The following is a 15,342-nucleotide window of genomic DNA, read 5'->3' as shown; positions in this document are numbered from 1 at the left end:
CAGGGGTGGCATAATACATGCTTCAGCCCCTGGTAGGCCTGTGAAGTACCTATGCCCTTGGTACCTAAGGTACCATATACTAGAGACTCAAAAGGCACCACAGTATCCAATCACTAGTGCACCTAATATGCACTCCATGTTGTTTAGAGAGAACAGAGAGGCTGGGGCCCTGATTAGCAGGGTCCCAGCCAGACTATAGCCAGAAACCAGTGTAAACATCAGAAAAAAAGTGGGGGCAACATAAGAGGCAGATCCTACTCTCCTACAAGCTGTAAGAGTAATAATAGATGATCCTCCGCCAGCGAGTCTTGAGTTGGCTGTAAAGGGGGAGGAAAAGACAGAAAGGGAAGAGAATACATGTTGGACTTGGCCCTTTTTGCAGGGTCATCCCTAAACTTTTTTAGCCTTTCTCCTAGCCTTTTTTCTGACATGGTGTTGGTGGTTTTAGGACTCTGGGCACTTTAGCACTGCTGTCCAGTGTAAAGTTAGTGTGCTCTCTGTGTTACATATGGTAAGATTGGTCTACACCTGTTTGGTCTATTTAATTTACCTGTCAGTACCTTGTAAAGAGCTATCTCATATACCCAGGGCTGGTAAATTAAATGCTACTGGTGGGCTTGCAGCGCTGATTGTGCCACCCACCAAAGTAGCCTTTCAAACCTATCTCAGGCCTCTGCCATTGCAGGGCCTGTGCGAGCAGTGTTACTGCTGCTGTGACGTGGCACCTAAAGAGTGTGCCATGTCTGTGACCCCCCTTTTACTGCATGTCAGTCACCCCTAAGGTAGGCCCTAGCTAGCCCTATGGGTGGGGTGCATTATAGGTAAAAGGTAGGACATGTATCTTAAGTGTGTGACATGTCCTGGTAGTGACAAACAGACATTTTTGTTTCTCACTACTGTGAGGCTGCCCTCCCATAGGAATGCATTGGGAATTCCCTGATAAGTGTTTCAGTGGTAATTCCTGATATGAGAGGAACAGCGTGGTCAAGTTTAGTATATTTGGAATGGCAATGATAAATGCTGCGCAACGGTGTGCAAGATTTATTAAAATTATTTTAGAAATGCCACTTTTAGAAGTTGGCGTTTCTGTGTGCTATGTGTCTGCCTGCCTGATGTGAATTGCATGTCTGGCTTTTGAGTGACAGGGGCTGGTGAGGTGTGTGTGGCTCCAGGAGGGGCAGGGTGAGTCAGCACTAGGCTGAATGGGACATCTGCATTTGGAGTAGTGGGAGGAGTAGTCCCTGGTCCCTGAATAGGTCTGTGCCTAGCCTGTACAATGCTGGCTCCGCCCCCCTGTGGTGTGTCTGATGACGAGCCTCCACCTGACAAAGGGGTGTGAGGAGCCTGGTAAACAAAGTGCTCCAATTCCCCCCTGAACCAGTTTTTGCTGGTTCCCCCAAGCCCTGTGCCAGGGCAGACAAAGACAAGATGCAATATAAATATAGGGACTGTGATCCCATGATGGGGTGCAGTTCCTGGACTTGCTGCTGCTAGGGACCCAGGAGGAACCACCACGAAGGTTTGCCTACCTGCTGGAGGGCCCTGTGTGCTGGCCTCCCTGGACCCAGCTATGCCCCTTTGACCCTGAAGGATTCTTGTGCCATATGAGAGCTTTTCTTTTACCTCCAGGAAAGAGGAGCATGTTTGCCCATTTAGAGGGAATCCCGACGTGGGGATTACCCCACATTTCTTTGTCAAACCAAGTAGGAGCCTACCCCACTTTATGAATATTTTAAAGGCGGGTGCCCACCCCGCATTATGGTGCTCACTTAGAAAAGCAGATGCCCACCCAGCTTATGGTGTTGACGAGGGGTGCCCACCCCGCCATTGCTTTATTTGTAGCGGGTGCTCACCCCGTACTTTGCTGAGGGAAGAAAGCCGAGCGGGAGTCTACCCCGCTTTATGCATATTTTTGGGCGGGTACCCACCCGTTTTATGCACCTTTTAATTTTGCGGGTGCCCACCCCACACTGCTGATTTATCACTGAGTGGGTGCCCATCCCGCAATGCAGCTGAGAAGAGCAGCCGCCGGACCGACCCGGAAGCCAGGCAGGGTCCGCCTGACTGTGGGCGGGGCCAGCAAAGAGAAGTGCCAGCCGGAAGAAGAGACGCGAAGCCCGGCTCGACGGAGATCCTGCTCTGTGTTGCAGGATCCCCGGCACCTGTCCCGAGACCGGAGGAGCAGAGTCCCCAAGCAGAGCCCAGGTGAGAGGGGCTTGGTGTTGCACCCTGTTGGTGCCTTTCGAGGCACATTGCCGGTGCTTGGTTGTTCTGAGCGGACCCGCAGGAGAGCGGGCCGCTCCAACGTGGGCCACATTGTTTTTAGGGCCCCAGTGGGTGTCCAGAGGGCACACTGGTGCTTGTGCCTCTTTTTGGATATTGTCACAGCTGCCCCGCCTGACAGTGGGCAGCTGCAACATTGGGGCACATTTGTTTAAAGTAGTCCCAGTGGGTGACCCAGGGCAAGTTAGTGCCAGGGCTGATTTATTGTTCACAGCTGCACCACACCAGCGCGGGCAGCTGCAACGGTGGGCACATCTCTTGGTGGAGCCCCAGTGAGGGCCCAGAGGGCATAGTGAGGGCCAGTGCCTGCAGTTACCTTCACAGCTGCACCGCAATTAGCGGCAGCTGCAACGTTTAGGCCAGAGCATTTTTTTTTTTTTTTTTTTTTTTTTTAAGGAGTCCAAGTGGAGATCCAGGAGGCACAGTGGTGCCAGCACAATTGAGCACTTTTGATTCTGCTGCAGTGGCAGCCAGCCCTGACATTTGGAACGTAGGGCATTTGAGCCCTCTGAGAAGGCCAGTTAGCCTAGGGGTCAGTTGTAGGTTGGTAGGGCGCAAGGCCCTAATGTGATTTATGTGATGATATGCTAAATGTGATTTATGCACCCTGATTTATGCCTCTAATGTGTTTTTGCTTATGATGTTATTGCATAATGTGTTTATGCTGGTGAGGATATTATCTAATGTGATTTATGCTTATGAGGTTATTGCATAATGTATTTAGGCTTATGAGGTTATTGCATACTCTGTTTATGCTGGTGAGGTTTATCGCATAATGGGTTTTACGCCTAATGTGATGCTGATTGCGTAGTATTATTTATGTTGCAGGACATAATGCGGAGTACAGAGTTTTGCCAGTAGTTACTGTTTGTGTTCTACATTTACTATTTGTGCTTTGTGATGGTCCTGACAGTGGCCCAATCGGCCCTGTCATGTGTATATAATCCCCTGTAAATATTGCCTAGTGCCAGTTGGCACAGTGTATATTGTGTGATTACTATTCTAATGTGTTTTGGATAGTACAAAGGCTATTTTTATACATAACCTTGTGTGGAGTTTCTTTTGTGGTGTGCTGTGTGTTGCTGCTGTGTGTGTGTGTTGCGCAAACACTTTACACATTGCCTCTGGGATAAGCCTGACTGCTCGTGCCAAGCTACCAAGGAGGTAAGCAGGGGTTATCTTTAGCATGTAACTCCCTTGCCCTGACTAGAGTGGTGGTTTCTGCCTGGCTTAGGCGCAAGCCCTGGCCAACCAGAAATCCCATTTCTAGCAATACCCATCCCGAATGATCTGCAAGACACATTTGTACGATGTTATGGACTGCCAACGGATGAGATGATGAATTATCCCTCCCACTGGACTGGCATGTTCTTGCAAAACCAAACTAGGAATGCTTGGAGGCTGCAGCTGCCTGGGGTTGGGTGACAGAAGACTTCTGGCAACCATTCTCACAAGGTCGGAATGTACTGCGTCCATGTCCTGCCACAACTTGGGGAGTCTGTGTAGGACGGTGGCTAGGGTATGGTTGACACGGCTGAAAACCCCGCCCGTCGCCACAAAAGCAGCAAAAGGAAGACTGTGTGCGAGGTGTTACTGAGAGGCCCAAGAATCTGGCCATAGCATGAGATTCCTTGAAGCGCTCCAATGCAGAGTCAGTCATCTGCCTGAAAATACGAGTTCCATCAAAGGGTATGACCGTGAGGTTGGCCAGGACATCACCCGAGAAGCCAGATGTTCTTAGCCACGCGTGGTGCTGTAAGGGCACCACTGTCAACGAAATCACTCTACCCAGTGAGTCAGTCATATCTGAACACTAACAGCGCCGACCCGGATCCCTGAATCGGATCCATGAGACCCCGCCGAGGCCTGAGCCGTCAGCGTAGAGCCTAGTGGTGCCTCACAGCTTGCAACCTATCCGTCTAGAGGTCATCCCTAGACACACAAGAAAAAAATCTCTCGACAAAATGTTGAAAAAAGCCTGTCAAAAACAGACAGAGGGGTAGCTCTTCTCCGGATCAGCACTAACTGATGCAGAAAGAAAAGAACTAACCCTGTGTGCCTGGGTGGCGCCTTTATAGGTGACAGCAACATCTCAACTTATGACGACGTCTGTGATGTCACACAGAGCCAGACGGAGCCACCCAATGGCGTGCAAGGGTACTGTTCATGCAAAAGTTTATGGATCCAGTCTGACGCCTAGGAAATTCAAAGGTAAGGATCTAAGAGTTAGGGCTATACTAACCAAGCGCAAGTACTCCTGGGAAGTCATACCTACCAGCCAACATCTCCCTCATCATATCTTGCCTGCACATACTCGATTGCTCCAAAGGCATGATTCATGGCTCTCAGGCGGGGGACATGGCTATTTTTGAAACACCTTGCCAACCGGCGTCGAACCATGGAAGGGACAATCAGTACGGGTTGTGGCCAGTGCGAGGAATCTCCCGCGCACATCATTTGCCTCTGCCCTGCCCGGTTGGAAAACCGCAAAACCACGGAGAGAGTGAAACATCCTGGAAATCCGCTCGTATCTGCAAGCCGTCATTGCCTCCCTTAACCCAGATAACACCTTGTTATCATTGCGTTGACAAAATGTGTTTCCCTCGCTACCAACTGGTTTAGCCGCCCAAGGGAATCACCAGGGGGCCCTGCCGTTTCTCCCCCCCCCCTGCACTCTCCTGCTGGGATTGGTTAAGCCAGGAGGGCCCCCCTGACACGTAGAGCGATCTGCATTTTTCTGCTTGGCTGGAGTTTTAGAGCGCCCCCAACCAGTATCCTAACTGTTTTTTAGGTCTCGCTGAGACAGCGAAAGCTGTCTCTTTGAGACATTTTGTAAGTGGGCTTTCAAAAGTGCTACCCACGGTTTTGCTGGCCTAGGGCTTGAGTGCACGATGGCGTGCACAGCTGCTCCTTTGCTCCTTGCATTCCCTTCTCCCTTCTCACCCAGCGCTTTGATGCTCTGCTCGATTACTTTCACTTTTGCGGCCGCTTTGATGTTTGATCGCAATCGCGATCACTTTCGCGGCCGTACGGCCGCTTGTTTCCAATTTGGAACCAGCTTGGGTTTTCCTTTCTTTTTCGCAAAGGGTGAGCTTAACCCAGAGTGTGCACCCTCTGTTAGTGTAACAGAGTCCGAGGAGGGAACCATCTCAGCCCGTGTCACTGCGGTTAATGTTAAGCCGTTATTTATCTTGTGCGACTCAAGCCCCTCGTACACTCCATCACTGGCCTGGAGCATTTCCTGTACTGCTGTCTGGGCTAAATGATCAGTGTTAATAGTAGGTGTGCACAAGTCGGTGTTATCCCCTTTATGGCCCAGCACGTACTCCATTGACTTCTGGGTTTGCTCCCCTGGGGCCTCTTATATCAGAGCAGTCGAGCTTGATAGCATTGCCCTCTAGTAAACTATCTGACATGTTGAATAACAGTAGCTCTGCCGTGGCCCTCGCCTCCGTCTGATCATTATTAGTATTGCTGACAGCATTGACTGCAACATTGATCCAACCTTGAGCAGCCTGTTGGATAGTTACATTGTATCTCCTACTTGTTCAGCCTTCTGCAAACAGCTTGCCACCCCTGGCCGATGTGAGCCCTCCAAGAGTCCTGATGAGCCCTCCTCTAGGCAATCTACCATGTTTGCCTGGTCCAATGGAATTGCCCCCAATAACGTATTGATAATTTTAGTCCCTGCTGACAGCTGAAAAAAGATCACAACGTTGTAGTTCCTTGGGTCTCAACCAGGCAGTGCACGCCCCAGACACGCCGCCTCCACAACGCGGAACCGAAGCACCGCCCATCCTTCCAACCAGCTACCTCCACTGTTCCCTGCAAATGCTCACTCCTCCCCGGCCAACAGCACGCCCTCGTCCCTCCTTCTTCACTCCGCAATCCCCCGACGAGGACCGCCCCAGCACTTGCGCTCCCCCTCCCCACGCCATCCACCACACCCGTGAGTACTTACTCCCCACCGGACCCCACGCAGCTCACCCCCGAGCCTCGACAGCAACGCACCCCCAACCACAATGAACGCAGCCTACGCACCCTCCAGCCGCCTGTCCCCGACCACATAAACTTCTTGGCCCGCTTCTCCTCCCTGCTTTCCCCCCACCAAGCGGCGTTCAGTTGCAGCACCTCGCACCAACCCTCAGCCGGGAGCCTCCGGTCTCCACGCTCAGGCAATGGAATTAAGGAACTACTTAAAAAAATATAAAGTCTCCCATTCAGTTCCAACAAGAAAATGATAACATACTACCTGGCAGCTCAAAGTTGTTTTTTTCATAGCAACATAGTTTAATTAAATAAAACGCTATTTGCATTTGTTTAAGGCAATTCAATAAATAACATTCCGAGCTTACAAATAAAAAAAAACTACTACTGCAGACATATTGAGGGACAGTTCCCTGTCGCCCAGGACTTTAAGTGGGATTTAAAAACTGGGAGCTCTAAGGGGCGTGGCCAATGTAATTAAGGGCGTGGCTTCAAACGCGTGATTAAAACACGTAAACTAAAAATCTGTGCTTCGCATAGTGTGCGATACTACTGGTATTTTGCTATTTCTGCTAGGCAGCCAGATATATAATACAACTACTAACATTACACCTACAATAAACTAGGACTATTAACTTTGTCAATCGTTCTTAGATGCACATGCTAAATAAACAACCACTTTGGCTTCCTTATATATAATATTGCAAATGCTTCAGTTGTGAATTTATGAGACAGTGAAAGAACTAAAACGAGTCCCAGGAACATTGATCCTCACGCAAGATTGCTACCAAGCGTTGCTTTTTATTTTATTTTTTATTAATGTAAGTGAGTGAAAGGGAGCACTGGACACGGTTTAACGTGGGAGCACATGACTCGCAGTGGCCCAAGCTTCCCACTTAAAGCACCAGTACCTGCAAAAACCCACCCAGGAAAAATAAGCATTGGCAGTGCCAATAGGTCTCACCTGTGGGAGAGCTATAGGCTATGTACATTTACTTTATCAGTTTTGTACATCTGATTAGCTGCTGTGCAGCATGGCTGAAAGTTAGAAAAACAACAAGCATTTGCAATGCAATAGGTCTCGCAATTACGCAAGTTTGAGCTATTGGCACTGTAAATGACAATGCCTCTTATTTATGTTTTTGTTTGTAAAACATAAATAAAACGCATTGTCAATTACAATGCCAATAGCTCAAACTCCCGTAAATTCGAGACCTATTGCATTGCAAATGCTTGTTCTGATCGTTGTAACGTTGTGTCTCATGTTTGACGATTAGCAGCCTTTTTGGTATATTCACTAACATGAATGAATGCCCCAGCGCTTAGATCAGCGCGAAAACAAACTTCCCCTTTGTCTTGTTGGCAGCATTTGTCTATTTCTATCAACATAAGGAACCGACCCCCATGCTGTCGAATGGTGCGAGATGGATTCTTGCATTCGAAGACTTGTTCTCAACCATTGAATCGTTCACCACTATGTGACAATAACTCTCGTGTTAGCTAAACACGTTAGATTGCACGTTATTATTATGACGAATTGCTGCTATCATTCGGTTTTGCACTAGCACTTTACTGCACACCCAGGTGTCTTCTTGTCACCTTTTTATCCAATGATTGTCTTTTTATTTGCAATGTATTTACACAATCATGGTTGTTTTAGTACATCAGGCTGGTTACTGATTTCTACTGCATAGCTCTGCTACTTGCGATATTGCAGATATTTGGTTTTGCACCAGCACTTTGTCTTATTTTGGCATATTTGATATACAATCATGAGGGTCGAGACAAGCAGCACATGTTATGCCTGTGGGACGTTGTATGTAGTGACATTGGCCTAAGAGACACAAGGCCGCAGGTCACTCAAGCACAGTCTCCCACCAGTTGTGTGTGTTTTAATTATAATGTATTTTTATAATGACGTTTTTTTCCTGTGCGTCTATGTCTTGGATTTTTTTTTATGTAAGCATTCGTAAATTATTGTCATTGTTTTTATTAAACGAATATAAATAAATAAATACTGTATAGACTGTCAGACTCTGCTTTTCAAACTGCCCTTCGTGACCCCACCCCCTTTCCTCAGCCACACTTTGACCCCCTCCCGTCCCCCCTGCTCCCAAAAGTGATTTGTTTTCCAATTCCACAATCAGTGTGCAACTAAAGCAAAAACTTTGTAACAGGTATGGCACAGGTTTAAATCAGAAGTAAGCTTTTCATTCTTTCGAGGATAAGGAGAAGTACTAAAAAAAAAAAACACAATTTACAGCGTTTTTACTAATATGCACAGATGCAAATGTCTATGAAAGCAAGTATTTTAAAAACAAAAATAGCCTTACTTCTCTTACGATCACCTTTGCTAAAGAAAAACACCCTCACCTGGTATAAATTTCCTTCAAGGTGCTGAATTGCTTTGTTAAGGAGTCGAATTCCTTCTCCTTTTCCTTCAGTTTATTCCGCAACCCTTCAAACTTGGTTTGCCACTTCTTACTTTCTTCCCACCGAATAATTTCTTCCTTTGGGCTCTGCTAAGTAAAACAAATCACGCAATTAGATCGCCACAGCAACAACTGTGAGAAGCAGGCCAGGCATGAAAAAACAGACAGACATGTTTTAAGGTAAGTGTACTTATGAGATGACTAACAGAGACCCAAGCAGCAAATTCACTCTCAGAAAGGCAAACAACTGAATGTACGCGCCACGTTTAATCGGGCTATGATGCTTCATTACCGCGTCATCCAAAAGACATTAACACTTTCGGTAATCTTAGGGGCAAATATTTACATCTGTGTTTTTATTTCAGTCGTCCTCTGCCGTTGCCTCGCCATAGAAAAAGCACTGTTGCTATGAGAACCAAAATAAACAAACAGGGACAGTCTGCTTGCTAACAGGAGTTTGCTGCGCGGAAACCTTCTCTCCGAGCTCGACGCTCTTTGGCCTGCTCTTAGAAGGAAATCAGAAATGTCCTAAAACAGACGCACTTTGCAGAAAGGAGCCTCGCAAAACTCATATTTTGAGGGGACATTGCTTTGACTCTACCTTAAAGAAAATGGTAGTCATTCTGGACGCCAAACGTGATCGCGATAACAGTTCTGCCTAAAACATGAGATTTGTAAAATCCAGAACTTTAACGAAGATAATCCAGTAACTCATTACAAACGGCCTGACTCTTTAAAAAATGTGTTGAAAATAACAATAGCCAATCATCCAGCATTGAAGATCGTCAGCCCGCATTTTAGCGATCCCACCAGTTGGTTCACGTCACGATCAGGCCAGAAACCGTGAGCCTGAGCCGAAGACCTCAGTTTCAGTGCCTGAAGGCAAAGGAGATTAGTGTCAATGGCACGCTGCATGGAGGGACCGGAACTGACTGTCCATGGATTGAGGGTGGGGGCACCTTAAAGCCAGACGGATCTGCAGCAGCTAGAGCAGCTTCCTGTCAGTCTTGCTTGGCAAGAACAGAAGTTGCGCATTCTCCTCCGGTCCCATTCTCTGGAACCAATTCGATGGCCCCTGTGCTCAACAGAGGTGAAAACCTTCTGGAGTAGAATAAGGGCATGCTTGTCAGAGGTGACAGAGGATGCGAGGGGATGCCAGGATGCAAGCCCTGGAAGCGTAATCTTCTTCAATTTGGAGGACTCAACAACCAGTGGCGACGGACTACCTCCGTGGTAAATAAAAGCACTCTTCCCCCTTCACCGGCCTTGTTTGCTCCCTCGTTGGATGAAGAGGGCCTTTGTTGCTACCCTCGACAGCTTTTAAAGTCACCACGCCTCATGTAGCTGCAAAAAAACCTCACAGGGCCACCGAAAAGGCAGGCCCGGAGAATATCTCCTGAACGTGTGGTTCTGTTAGTGAAACTGGTGACCAGGGAAAACTGGTTCCAAGAACCACAAATGCCTGATGTTGATAGAAGAGCTCCAGTGCTGAGTTGGTTTTATTTCTAAAGAGATGAGTGCCATCCAAGTGCATGCCTGGACATCGCTGAAAAGCCAGTGGGATGCATGAAGGCATGGCAGGGGATGACTAAAGAAGAGGCCATTGATCACACCACAGCACCCAATGTACCCTGACCAGAATAGGGGATCTTTGGGACCGCGTCTGGGCCATCACACACAACCTCTGCAAAATGGTCAGGTGGGTGGATGCGGAGGTTCGACCATTTGTGCTGTGTCCCATAGAGTATGAGAACTACATGCCAGAAGACAAGTTACCCTGTGGAATGAAGGGCAAGGCTCCCCAGGTGAAGGCCTTTTTTTAACATGATCTTAATCCTCTTTGATTACATATTTATAAGAGTAGAAGAAAAGGAGGGCAAGTTCTGTTTTGAGGAAGAGGAAGCCTGAACAATGAGACTTTCCGAAGAGGGGAGCACTGTCAGAAATTTAAGGTTCCCAAGACTAAAGCAAAGTCATTGGGTGATATGGCAGTTCACAGTAGGTGCAGAAGTTGGTTTGCTCCAAGTAACCAATATCAGATCCATCAATGAGAAATGGCTCTGCAGCAAAGGATGCTGGCTACAGGAACTCTGTGAGGAGTTAGCTTTGTTCTCCTCTTAAGGCAATGGCATTCCAAAGACCTCTGTCGCCTTGCACTCTGGGCCTGGAGCAGCTGCGATAGCTGAACCAGGCGCCAGCTACATGTCCACCATCACTGGCTTCGAAGTTGAGCTGGGGAAAAGATCCACCAGACTCAAAGACTTATTACTCAAGCAGGAACATCACTGTGATGCTTGTGTTTCTTTCTGAAGGACTTCTTGTACTTGGAAGTGGACCCGCATAAGAAAGTGCATGCTTACCCCCTACTTTTTGTCTGACATTTGATGCACTGTGAATTGATATCCCCCTCGGTCCCTGCCAATCAGGTTCCTAGGGCCTGTGTTCTTTCCCAAAGCTGCATCTCTGTACCCACAACTGTTACATCTCTGGCCACAGGTAAGTCCCTTGTAAAAGGTACCATGGGTACCAAAGGCACTGTGACCAGGGAAGGCCTTCGAGGGTTGCAGCACCTATTGTGCCACCCTTAGCGGCCCTTCACCATCACACCCACACTGTGCCATTGCTGATTGCGTGTTTTCGTGCAGAGAAAAGTGAAGAGTCGACATGGCACACATCTCTGCGTGCCATGCCTGCAACCCACTGCCTGGGGCCTACGTAAGTCATCCCTCTAGCCAGATGCACTAGCCCCCAGGTGAGGACACAGTTGCATGAGCACTGTGCCCCTACAGTGTCTAGGTCCATTCTTAGACTTTGTGGGTGCAGAAAAGTCATAAACAGTATATGGTCTATGAGTTGGTCATTGCGAACTCCACATCTCCATAATAGCTTTACTGAAACCTGAGAAGTTTGGTAGCAAACGTCTCAAGACATTAAACCCAAAATGATGCCAGTGTGGAATTTAATGTAAAATGTGCTCAGAGGCATCTCAGAGATGCCCACTGAAAAACGACCAGCCCTTGTGTGGTTCCTGAACGTCTATCAGCTGTTTGCCTCCACCAGACAGGTTTCTGGACCCCTGGGTTGAGGGCCTCTGCTCTCTGGATCCAGAAACAACGCCCATCCTGGGCAGAGGTGTCATGCCTCTCTACCAGGATGGGCTGGGTTCACGACGTGTGTGAGAAGTTGGCCTGGTATATGATGTTCACTAGTTAAAGTGACCACCTTGTACCATGCCAAGCAACCCTTATGGTGTGGTTTTAAGTCAACCTTTTCGGACTAGCTGCCCTAGTGGTAGCGTAGGCTAAGCAGTCTTTGAGGCTAAACTCGTTAAAGCGTGTTAAGCAGGCTGTTTTACCATATGTAACCCCCCTTTATACCAATGAAAGGACACCACACAGATATATATTCAAAAAATATATGTATTTATTACTCAAAGTATCCCCTAGACTCTTTATGAGCACAGGAGCACAAATCGTTAAACAAGAAAGTATTACAATATACAGAAGTTGCACTTTATATGGATGGGCCCTGGTGGCCACTCAAACCATATACTAAAATAGTGGTATAAGTACCACGACTAGGAAAGGGAAAAGGCCTAGGGCCTCTAGAATCGCGGGGCCTACAAGGAGCTAACGTTAGTTAGTGACCAGGAGGTCCACGGGTCGCGTGTGCAGTGAGGAAAGTTACACGCGGGCTCCCATAGGTTTTCAATGGGTGCGTAAAAGTTCAAAAGTTACTGCTAGACGGGTCTTCTGGATGGACTACGAACTCAAGGCTTAAAACACAGACACTAGAGATGTTTCTCTACACTTGGGCACCGGAGTGCCAGCTTTACCTCACCCACAGGAAGCGGGTGCATAGGTCTCGAAGTGCGTCGGGTTTCGTCTATCTGTTCAATGGAGCCCGATGACAAAGATGCTGCAGGCGGCCGGTCCAGAAGAGATGCGGTGGATCCAAGAGTGGATCGGAGTTGTAGAAGACCTGAAAGCAGAGGGGACAGTGTTCACAGTCACTAGCCAGTGACCGGCGTGGCACCAGGTAGGTACCAGGCGATGTCGGGTGCAAACAGGTGATGAGGTGTAGCTTGTCTCCGCAGCCACGTGGTCCCTGAAGGTCGACGAAGTCCAGGAGTCGGTTCACGAGCTGTCCCACGCAGGCTCTCGCTGTCGGCGGTGTCAGCGACTCGAAGGAAGCAAACAAGCCTTGGCAAGGGCAGGAGTCGTGGAAAATGAAGAAAGCTGATTGTTCTGTCCAGCAAGGTCAGAGGGACTGCTTCTTTGGAGGGAAGCAGGGGCCAGTCTGGAGCAACCAGACCAGCATCGTAGTTTTCAAAGTTCGTTGCCAAAATGGCCACTAGCCAACGGGCCAGGGACCGGGCAGGCGCGTCGAGATGCAAAGTGCAGAGGGGCCCCACGCAGATCGTGGAGATGCTGGAGGGCTCACCTTTGGTGCAGATGCTGCTCGGATGTTGGGCTTCTCAGGACCCAAAGCCCAACTTGGAGGGAGCCTCTGTTGTCACGCTTGCAGCTTGTCGTGGGTCTTTCAAGATGGCTGGCTCCACGTGTCTCGGTGCCTCCACGGGTTCCTTCTTTTCAGGGACTGTGGATCGGGCGGTGAGAGGTCTGGAGGTCCAGGTCTTTCGGGCTCTGGGCTCGGGCTCCGGCAGGAGGCGGCGGCAAAGCAGACGTCGAGTAGCTGGTTGGTGCTTGCGTTAGCAAGATGGTCACTCCCTGACCATAGGGGAGATTTCCTTCTGTCCTCTGTGCAGCAGAGCGTCGAAGTTCCCGTCTTCTTTGTAGTAAGTTGATTCCAGGATGTCTGAAGTCTTAGGACACAGCTCCTACCTGACCAATACACAAAATCCTGTCTGGGGTGGTGCACGCACCTCCCCTGGCAGGAAACCCTTTGTCCACGTCTCCCAAGCTGGAAGGACTCCCAGCAGCAGGAGGGCAGACTTGTGTCTGTGGTGGCAGCATCCATTTTGTGGAGCTGAGGCTATGTCTGATTTTACCCGGGTTTCAGGTACTGTACATGTCGTGTCCCTCTAGAAGGGTGGAATGCTAACCCCGTCGCCAGAATTGGCGAGGGGTTAGTATTCCAATTCGTATGACACCTTACTCGACATGTTTTGATAAAGCCAAACCAAAGATAGCATTTAACCGCGAGGTTCATAATGCACTTAAGAGTATATGGTATGACGATATCTGGAAACGGTAGAAGGAAGTTGTTCCGACCACTGCAGACAGGCTCAGCTCATGCCAGAGCACCATCTCACATGGAACCAAGCACTCTGCCTTCAGGATTGTTAAGGCCTGCCATAGGAGTGACTTATAGGTTAACATGTGTCCCATTTAAGGTTAGGTATAGGTATACTACACCTAAGTAAGAGGTGGTTACACCAACTTACCCCAGCTGAGTGATCAGCCAGTTGTGTCAAATTGTTAGGCCAGGCCAGGGGTGGCATAATACATGCTTCAGCCCCTGGTAGGCCTTAGATACACCAATGCCCTGGGTACCTAGTGTACACTGGTACAGGGGCTCACAGGGTGATCCAATTCCAATTGGTTGTGCACCTATGGTGCATAGTGTCAATTTAGTAGAGAGAACAGCAGGCTGGGGTCTGATTAGCAGGCCCACAGCCTCAATATGTCAAAAACCAGTGAAGCAAAAAGCAAAAATTTGGGGTGACCATAGGATAGCAGACCCTACTCTCCTACACAACCCCCCCCCCCCCCAAACGCAGGGACATTAAACTAGCCTTGACCAGTCTTGTCTTCATGTCCTAAGTGGAAGTACCTGGAGAGACCATCTGCATTCCCACGGTCTGTACCTGGCCGGTGCTCCACTGTAAAGTCCATCCCTGTAGGGAAATGGACCACCTAAGCAGTTTGGGGTTTTCACCCTTCATCTGATTTAGCCACAAGAGGGGCTTATGGTCGGTCTGAATCTTGAAGTGAGTGCCAAACAAGTATGGCCTCAGCTTCTTCAGGGCCCACACCACAGCAAAGGCCTCCCTCTCAATAGCTGACCAATTCTTCTCTCTGGGGGTCAACCTTCTGCTAATAAAAGCAATGGGTTGGTCTTGACCATCTACATTAAGTTGTGACAGCACAGCTCCCACACCCAACTCAGAAGCATCTGTTTGGACAATAAACTCTTTGGAGTAGTCAGGACTTTTCAGGATAGGTGCAGAGCACATGGCCTTCTTCAGGTCATCAAATGCCTTTTGACAGCTTACTGTCCACTGAACCTTTTTGGGCATCTTCTTGGATGTCAGATCATTAAGAGGAGTCACAATGGACCCATAGTTCTTAACAAACTTCCTGTAGTACCCAGTCAAGCCCAAGAAAGCTCGAACTTGAGTCTGGGTGGTTGGAGGAGACCAGTCCTTGATGGATTGTATCTTACTCTCCAGTGGTTGAACTTGGCCTCCACCTACAAGGTGGCCCAAGTACACAACCTTACTCTGCCCTATCTGGCACTTAGTAGCCTTGATAGTGAGGCCTGCCTTTTGCAGAGCCTCAAGTACCTTCTTCAGGTGGATCAGGTGATCCTCCCAGGTGGAGCTAAAGACAGCAATGTCATCAAGATATGCTGCACAAAAGTCATCCAACCCAGTAAGGACTTGATTCACCAACCT

At 48.6% G+C, this 15,342-nt stretch overlaps 1 protein-coding gene across 4 annotated transcripts in view; it reads right to left on the bottom strand.

Moving 5' to 3' along the window:
- Nucleotides 1-15,342, bottom strand: part of CEP290 (centrosomal protein 290) — a 1,516,454-nt gene that overhangs the window by 585,563 nt on the left and 915,549 nt on the right. For 2 of the 4 annotated variants that reach the window (XM_085653911.1, XM_085653913.1), the window contains exon 41: nucleotides 8,644-8,792. In XM_085653911.1, the coding sequence (XP_085510037.1) occupies nucleotides 8,644-8,792 (149 nt within the window). The remainder of the gene's footprint in view (nucleotides 1-8,643; nucleotides 8,793-15,342) is intronic. The other 2 variants (XM_085653912.1, XM_085653915.1) reach the window with 1 other exon arrangement.

This window comes from Triturus cristatus, chromosome 4_1 (assembly GCF_964204655.1).
Source record: "Triturus cristatus chromosome 4_1, aTriCri1.1, whole genome shotgun sequence".
NCBI lineage: Eukaryota > Metazoa > Chordata > Amphibia > Caudata > Salamandridae > Triturus > Triturus cristatus.
Note: the sequence above shows the minus strand (reverse complement) of the source record. Positions and strands in the feature narration are given on the sequence as shown.